The following is a 9558-nucleotide window of genomic DNA, read 5'->3' on the forward strand; positions in this document are numbered from 1 at the left end:
GCTTGAATACGACTAGTTTCAGATTCAAAAATACCTTGTGCACATGCAGTGATTTTTACGCCTCACAAACATCCATGTTTATTTACGTCTTACGAACTGGTCAGTGAAGGAGACTCAATTTATTTACTAAATATTTGCTTCAAAAGCTCTTCTGTCACATGTGTCAGCTTTCTTTTTAGATGTCATTGAGACAGAAACAACAATAGTGCTGCAGTGAAGACATATTTTGTGGGCAAACCCAGAAGTTGGCATCCCCCTGGTTCCCTCAACAAAAGCCCAATTGGATTTTTTCATTGGCTTTTAGATTATTGCAGAAAATAAGCTCTGTGACCAACAAAAATGTTCGATTCTTACACGTTTTGTTCATCATGATAATCTTCACAAATTAAATTTGAATTCTTGCATGACTTCAACATCACCATCATTAAGCAACTCTTTCATTCTTTAATTAAAAACCTTTTTCCCTGAATGTTTGAGTTAGAACAGTTTGCAAGAGCACGACTATAAACACAACGAGTAGGTGAGTTTACCTGTTCGGCGTGATGACGTTTTATGTTTCCGACAACCTCTGTAGTCCCATTTAGCCACATGCTAGCAACCACCTTTTACAAGACAAAAGCTTTAAAAAACCACCCGGGGTGTTACTGATGTTGTAGAATGAAACTATTTTGAGCTTGTGTTCACCACAAATCTCATTTCAGGCCATTCAGGACTAAGAACCGGAAATGCTAAAATGCTAATTTGTTTCTGGGTTTTGGCTTACAAAATGACGTCATCCCTGCAGCACTCTATTTTACTCACGGTAGCACATATGCTGAAGTGTAATGCAGATGTAAACGAATATGTGAATCGAACTGAAGTTCAGGGTTCATTTAAACAGGACTTTCATTTCATTTGGACTGGATTCATTCAGATTAAAAAATACTAGTGCATGTAAACACACCTATAGAGACATGGAGGTGATCTCTGTTGGCCTGGACCAATTTGATACCACCTAGAAACTACCCAGAATAACCTAGAACACCCTAGTTATTACCCAGAAACCTTAGCAACTGTAGGCTATAGCAACCCAGAAACCTAGAGAATGTGATTCCATTATGTTTTAACTCAAAATAACATATCCGCCCTTTAGCATCCCATATTCATGACATTTTCCGTTATGGAGAACTATTCAGCTGCATATTTTTGTGCAAAAATGACTAAACACTGTTCAATTATCTACAGTCCCAGGAAAATGATTTCATACATAGCTGAACCACTCTCATGTCTTCATCGTGTAATAAAATGATTTCAACTCACTATTGCATGTCCATTTATTTGTAAAGTAGCCAGCTGATCACTGGATTTATATTGCAATAATAACGGTTTAATTGTACTTTATTTCTTTGACTAAAAAGGACTTGTTGTAAAATAACATTGTTTTTCCAACAGCATGTTCTGTATGAATGCAAGGACACTGAAGACACGACACAAAGAGCTTTATATTTAACAATATATATTTTCCGATTTCAATGTACATTCCGTTTTGACATAAGCTTTTATTCACAAACAAAAGTAGGCATCTAAATAAATACTATATAAAATAGAACTTCAAAATAAATATATCTATAAAGGGACATTTTCATATGTGTGAGATTTTTTTTCTTTTTACTTTTTTAAACAAAAAAGCACATTGCTCTTTTCTTTAATCCTCAACATTAACAATGAAGCCAAAAAAAAAAAAAAATGCAGAGAAGTACAAGCACAGTTTGGAAGGCAGCTTAAAGTGGGTTAAAAAGAATAGGTTTCTAGTGGCCAAGAAACTGTACCACAAAAACTGATGGAAATATCTCAGCAATGGGTTGATAGAAGGAAGATGGTTCAATTACGCGTAGGCCAGATTATTATGTGAACAACCATAAAGTTTCTCTGTAGTCAAGAGAAATGTGAAAGATGAGTTGGGGCAAAAACCAAATAGGATGGAATGTAATGTTACTTGAGAGTGATCCCCGTTCCTCCCAGTTCACGCACAGCAGCTGTATATGTCAATCAAGCACTGAAGATGTTGCACCATTTTAGGAGGAAGGAGGAAAAACAAAATGCTTGGCCACATTCGGGTAAAAAAAAAAAGAAAAAAAGAAATGCCGTTCCTTCGGTGAATACAATTAAATCTACAGTTTCAGGGGCACTGAGGAACCGGGAATTAGCCTTGCCTCTCTCGTGCTAATGAGGCATGGCTAGCATTAACAGAGGTATTTTTATTGCCTGGCACACTTTTCTAAATCAAGTGCTTGTAATTGAAATGCCTAAAACACCCTACCTTCTATGCCACAGCCACATAATCTGAACCCCCACCCGCCCCCAGCCCTCCCAAAAATATAATAATTCATTTATATACTTTTGTACTGAATTGTAATTAAATTGTACCATGCAATTTCTCAGGACATTTGAAACATATTTTAAGATAGCTAGTTTCTTGAGACTATTTACAAGAACGTGTAACCTGCATAGGTCAAAATCTAAGATATCTATGGTACATTTGCAACTCTTCTCTATGCAAGCTTCTCCATTCAGAACTACTCTGGCACTTATCCACGGCTTAGATTGCAAACTTAAACTTAAACACTAGCCTTATACATTCAAGACTAAGAACAGTAGTGTATTTCTGCCTTTCTGATTTGTGCAACAAGTACAAACGTTGGAGTATGTGGGACTGAATGAGCGAGGTCTCAGTTCGGTATAAATGCGTGAACCGTGGGTTTGTGTTGAGCAGGCAGAAAACATTCCCTCGTGCTCCAAGACTCTAGGAATCCTGGGAAGTAGAGCATCGTACCTTTAAGAGCTTACTGTCGCACTAATTGGCTAGAGTACAACAATGCATGCTCACTTGAAAACAAACAATTAGAATTATAAAATGGTCAACGCAAACTGCATGGTGCACTCCTTTGGCAAAATCTCTATACTCTACATATAACAAAAATATATGCGGAGAAAGCAGTTCGATACTAGGGCACATTGATAGAGCGTTGTGTTTGGTGGTGGTATGGTGCGTAGTAAACTAGAGGAACTTTTCCAACTACAGTGAAACACTTTGTACATGCTACTGTACATAATACTGTGCTTTTGCCTTATTATAATGGTGATACAATTGGCATGTTTAGTTTATTAGCGGCAGAGCAGTATAAGCTAACTTTATAGCTTCTCCTTTTCCCGTAACTACTGGCCCTATATTTCTCATAGCTTATGAACGCTTGGTGTCTGAATTGCTGTTTTTTTTTTCCCCAAACAATTCCACTGCCCGTTTCCTTAACTCTAGTCACCAAACTAGTTCCAAGCTGAATTCACACGCTGTACGTAATTCAGATGAACTGATGATCCCTGAGGTCATTGTCTACAACAAATTGAACCGCTTACATTTGGAAGAATCATTATGGAAGTTCATGTATGCTATGGCATGTCATCAAAGGGACTACTTATGAAAGCTATTTCACCTATTTGCCGTCAAAATCAAACAATATGTCCCCACAGAAGATAGAAACATCCTGCCACGTGGTTATGGGTGGTCACCAATGTCTTTCGCAACAGTACACATTGCATTTAGGGACATCAAGGGAACTTAGAATCCTTCAATGAAACGAAATTGCCTCCTATGTTTGCATTTCAAACAACAGAAGAAATAAAGCTCTATAACAAGCTTGTAAATGCACTGTGCACAGAGATGAAGTCTGGTTATTTTGATTGTGACATGTTATCAGCTTGGAATTCGCTGCAACCTTTCCACAGTGCCAGATCCGGAGAGGGATTGCCAAAGTATAGAGTGTTCTTGAATGGGTGATATTTACTTTGACTTTTCAAAGCCACCCAAAGAGAAAATAAACATCAGAGAAGAGATCGGAATCTTTCAAAAAAGACGTTTTGCTAAAATGCAGCATTCTGTGTTAGCCAGTTCTTTTACTAGGGGCTGAAATGGCAAATACTTTGATCCCGCAGCCATTGTGAGAACCCCGGGGGGAAAAAAATGCAGGCCTCTCCTCTGTAGTACTGTATAGACAAGTAAAATAATGGTTTGTGCCCGTTGGTCAATCAAACACTGCTACTGATTTACGCCAGAATACCTTGAGCGTGAGGATAATGCGTGAACCTTAAGTACCATGATTTTGGGAAGTACACCACTACTGGAGAGGGTCCTGCAAACTTTGTTCACGGGTCTTTTTGTACTCTCCATTTCCGGCACACCATCACGAGGCCTGTTTTTCCAGCTGACAGGCCTTGACCTCCGCCACCTTGCAGGACTGGGTGCTTTTGCAGCGGCAGCCTGGGCGGCTGATGCCATCGTAGCACTTCTGCGAAAGCTTGGCGCAACCAGTGGCGGGCAAATAACACATCAGGCAGGGCAGCACCAGTGAAACGGCTGCCATGAAGGACCATCGTGCGCAACAGTTCGAGTGCGAGCAGGAGCATGGCTTGTCGGCACAGGAGCCTTCCTCGTCCTCATCAGTGCAGTGGTAGAAGACGCCCTTGACTAGACACATGCAAGTGACAGAGTCCACTAGGTTCTGCGCTGAGCACAAGCAGTCTTGGTTGCAAACCCAACAAGAGGGCAAGGCCCGAGGCAATGTGCACTCTGTACATCGGCATTTGCCACACTTCTCACACAGTAGCACATGCTTCTTCTCTACTGGCAAGGCCGTCACTGCCTTCAGGTTCTGAGTCTTGGAGCTCATCACCTTGGGTTGCTCTGCACCTAGAGTCCTGCCATGGCCATTGCCAGTAGTGTATGGATCCACAACAGGGGGGGGAGCCGCATGGTCCAGCAGCCGTTGGTCGGAGGAGGTGCTGCTGGAGCTGCTGATGGAGCTGGGCCGACCGCTGAATGAAATCCACGGATGTGTGGTGGCATCTGGGACCTCGCATCGGGACAGATGAGGATGGTGTGGGGCTCCCAGCAGGACTTCCTGCCCCCTCGTGCTTGCCTTGTGGCTTGGTGGCTGTTGTGAGATCACAGCAGGGGTGTCAATGTAGTCATTCTCCAAATGTAAAGATTTCATTTGGTCAATGGGGTAGATAGTTAATGGGTGCTGGAGCCGTCCGTAGGGAACTCGGCTGTCCAGCAAAGGCTGCACCATGATGGAGGAGGAGACTCCAGGAATGTGGTGAGGAACCCTTGACTCCATCTGTAGGTTATGTTCCTCATATACCAGAGATCAGGTCAGCATTTAGCACTCCTGCAAAGATAACAGCACAACTTAGGACTGAAAAGCACCCTCATAGGATTCTATTCTATTCACACTTTTTTTTTTTTTTTTTTTTTTTTGCCAATAACAAAGATTGGTTTGTGTGTTGGAAACACTTACATCTAAAATAAAGTTGGCATTTGCATAACAGAGCAAATTGGAGCTTGAAAATGGCATGTGTAAAATAATTAGGGTTAACCGTAACTCGTAATTATAAGTAAAAAATATATAAAAAGAGAGAGTGTATAAACCTTCACATCAACAACCAGATTTATTTGTATCAGTTTAGAGTACAAGCCCGCACTAGTATTCTGAAGGGAGGGGTTTATTCAGAATAAACCAAAAACAAGTTAAGTAAACCACACATAGGCTAAATTAGGATTTACAGCTTTTTCTAAAACGATTAAGTTACAAATCACTACAAGTTGATGAAGTCAACCCGGGATTCATTATGATTAATTTGATGTTATTTCTCAAGAGTGTAAGGGTTAAAATCCTCTCTTCAACGCAGCTGCACTGTTGAAACAGTTAATCCAGGGAAATATTTTCGTTGGACGGTCCTGTAAAATGTTACACAGCCTATTTGTCTCTATATGTTTGCCACAGCGCTGAAGATAACTGTATATGATTTTGGGGGAAAAAAATCAACCTGTTGCAGGATTTTTGCGTGAGCTATCTAATATATTGAAGTGGCACAGACTGGATACGTTGCGAATTAAGGGCTTCTGAGCTTCTCTTAAGCAAGCTTGTACCCTACTGTCGTGTCGTCTATTAAAACGACAGTTTACTACATGCTGGCGTGCTTCAATTACAGTTTCAAACAACAGTCTACATTCAAACGGCGTTTTTAATACAGACTTTTACATATTTACTAGAATATAAAAACGTCTGTGTCTGACTAATCTCCATTAAGTCTTTTACTCATTAAAACAGTGTTAATATCGAATGCGCGAGCTGCAGTGAAGCGTCACGCGATGATATTCGATAGAACGCGAACGAACGAGCTGCTCGCGCGAGCAAATGGCACAGAATCGTGATACGCAACACGAAATCCTGTTGTTTCTCCGATCAAATGAAACGACGTCGCCTATACGGTTAACCTCGAATACTCACCTGTTTTACGCGTCCATTTCATTCTTAAATCGCATACGATCCTGTCGTGGTTAGTGTCCGTAGTTAAATATTTACACAAGGCACATACACCTACAATGCGTTGCTAAAGAACGGCTGTATCGGCGCTTTGTGATAAACCAGCAAAATGACTCGATTCGAAAAAAGAATATGAAACTCCGTGTTTTAGCGTTGTCTTTGACATTTGTATTAATTACAAAAATATAAAGTACATGGCATTCATATATATATATATATATATATATATATATATATATATATATATATATATATATATATATATATATATATATTAAACTAAACGAAAAACTCACTTGTATTAGGAAACAGATCATTTCTTCTCAGATGAACAGATTATTGCGATATATTCCAACAATTGATAGATCCAAACGAAGCCACGAAGGAAAAAAAATCCGGACGACTATCCGTGCGATGTGCACTGCAGTAGGCTAAGGACACAGTCTTCTTCTCCATACGATGTTGCAACTACATGAGGGAAATGGCTTTTTATGAATGGGAGGGTAAGAAATGTACTGCGCAGATGCTTTGACAGATTTTTTTGTGAATGGGAGGGCATTACGACTCGGGGGTTACACTTTTATGAATGGGAGCTCCGGATTTTACAGCGCATGCGCCATTTCAAGATTTCATGAATGGAAGAATGGGGGCTTTTCGTCACAAGGGCAATGCCAAAGCGGATTACATGAAGAAGGCGGCCACAACTGCTTTAATTCATGTTTTCTATACATTGCCTTATGTGTGTCTTCTTAAGGTCCTGACCTGCTATGGTATGGAAGTATTCTTCGCTTTCAACGAAATTTAAGGCAACATAGGTACTGGACAATTTGAACTGCGGTGTCCATCTGTTATTGTTTGATATGACGCAGTGGGAATGTAAAATGTTTGATAGTTAGATAACGTTTTAGTCCAAAACACCTCCGAGTTTCGTCACCACGGGTTAATTTGTAAGCCTCGAGTGTACTTTATCCTTTTTTTTTTTTTTTTTTTTTTTTTGGATAATCAGAAAACAGGGCAGGAACAATCGGCATTGCTTAAAATGAAGAAGAAAAAAATTGAGAGAGAGAGAGAGAGAGAGAGTTTAATCAGTCCCATTTTGATTTCCTATTTGATTGAGCTCGCGCACTGGAGTAGCAAAAACACGTTTATGACGCAGCAGCATGAGGTCATGCAGGATCAACAAAAGAACAGGATGTTGTCGATTTGTAACGATCCCACAAGCAGGAAATGTGTGTGGATTTCCTTTTTAACACCCCCCTGTCTACCCTTCCCCCCACGGATAATTCCCAGCTTGTGGCTTGACTAATGCTGTCAAATGTTAATGGGCAGCCTCCACATTAGCACACATTTCCATGACAACATCTGCTTTCATATTAAAAATACAATCAGATTTTTTTGATGTGCTAAATTTAGGAGAGATAGGTTTTCATTATTATTATTATTATTATTATTATTATTATTATTATTATTATTATTATTATTATTATAGCTTTGTTAGGTACATTAAAAAAAAAAACTCTTAGAAAATAGGAAAAAAAAGCACTTTCAATATTGATTAGATGGAACCTGAGGGAGAGAGAAAGGGCTAAATATAGTGCATACACTCTCTTTGAACACAGTGTTTTCCATTTGGTGCAAACGACCACAAACTGAGAACAGGATTATCAAATGGGGCAATTTAACATCTCTAATACACAATGGGTTATATAGCATACCATACCATACCATGGAAAATCCTTCTGCTAAATGTCATATAAATCTAATGACACATCATGATTATTATTATTTTTTATTATTTATGTTCTGCCAAATGTCATAAAAATCTAATGACGAATCATTGATTATTTATATATTTATCTACGTTCTGCCAAATGTTACATATATGTAATGATGAATCATTGGTTATTTATTTAATTATTTACGTTCTGCCATGTCATATAAATCTAATGATGAATTATTGATAGTTTATTCATTTATGTTATGCCAAATGTCATATAAATCTAATGATTAATTATTGATTATTTATTTATTTATGCATGTTCTGCCAAATGTCATATAAATCTAATGAATAATTATTGATTATTTATTTATTTACATTCTGCCAAATGTCATATACATCTAATGATGAATCATTGATTATTTATTTACTTTCTGCCTAATTTCATATAAATCTAATGATGACTCACTAATGAATGGTTCGTTCATTCATTCATTCATTCATTCATTCATTCATTCACCAGTCTATTTTTTATCACCCAACCTATTTAGCTTTTCTGACTTTAAAGGGTTAGTTCACCCAAAAATGTCAATTCTGTCAGTAATTTTCTTCTCAGTTCTTGCACATGCGTCGTGACGCTCTCATGAACTCACTCAGAGGCCCACACAGAAGAAAATGAATAGTTGAATAAAGTTGTTATTTTTGTTTGTTTTTGCACACAAAAAGTATTCTCGTCGCTTGATAAACTTAAGGTTGAGCCACTGTAGTCACTTGGACTTTAATGATGTCTTTACTAACTTTGCTGGGCCGGCAGATGAAATTACCTAGCAACCCATGAAGGAGCGAGCCAGCTCTCAGATTTCATTTAAAATCTTAATTTGTGTTCCGAAGATGAACGAAAGTCTTACGGGGTTGGAACAACATGAGGGTGAGTAATTTCTGACAGAATTTTCATTTTTGAGTGAACTTAACCCTTTAACCCTTGTTTTAGAGTTTAACGTTAGATGGTTAGAGATTTCTTTTTGTGCAACCATTTAACATTCATAAATAAAAGATTGTAAATATAATTAGATTGGTAGTTTGTAACTCCAAAAATTCTCGCCCTCAGTTTTTTTTAACAACCACACTGTATTGCAGTTATTATCTGCTTAAAGTTTTATCACTTAGAGCCTTTCTTTGTAAATAAAAGCAGCACATATTTCGAGTATAATTTTTTATATAAATTATATGGAGTTTTATCCTTAACTTTAATCTGTGCTGTTGCTTTTAGGCTAGACTTGAGTAGTGACCTGATTTAAAAACCAGCAGCCTGTGTCCAATTGGGGGGTCCCTCAGCTTCAAGCCAAGCCCACAGGAAGGAGCTTGTGAGAGGGATATATGCAGAGAATGCCGCCTTTGGAGATCTGGGCCTGTGTGGGAAGAAGGGGAAGGCCCCTTCTGGTCCCCTGCTGTTAGAGAAGGGAAAGCCGAGCTCTTGGT

The 9558-nt window shown here is 38.7% G+C and overlaps 1 protein-coding gene across 1 annotated transcript; it reads right to left on the reverse strand.

Moving 5' to 3' along the window:
* Positions 1-1296: 1296 nt before the first annotated feature.
* On the reverse strand, positions 1297-6859 carry spry4 (sprouty homolog 4). Its single transcript, XM_081391286.1, has 2 exons — positions 6659-6859; positions 1297-5204 (listed from the first exon to the last, which is right to left on the reverse strand). The coding sequence occupies exon 2, from the start codon at positions 5151-5153 to the stop codon at positions 4218-4220; it is 936 nt and encodes a 311-aa protein (XP_081247412.1). The 5' UTR covers positions 5154-5204; positions 6659-6859; the 3' UTR covers positions 1297-4217.
* Between the last annotated feature and the right edge of the window lie 2699 nt (positions 6860-9558).

The sequence above is a fragment of the Scardinius erythrophthalmus genome, assembly GCF_964197995.2.
Source record: "Scardinius erythrophthalmus genome assembly, chromosome: 17".
In the NCBI taxonomy this organism is placed as follows: Eukaryota; Metazoa; Chordata; class Actinopteri; order Cypriniformes; family Leuciscidae; genus Scardinius; species Scardinius erythrophthalmus.

Coding starts and splice junctions, on each gene's coding strand:
- spry4 (XM_081391286.1), bottom strand. CDS start 5,153: ATGGAGTCAAGGGTTCCTCACCACATTCCTGGAGTCTCCTCCTCCATC.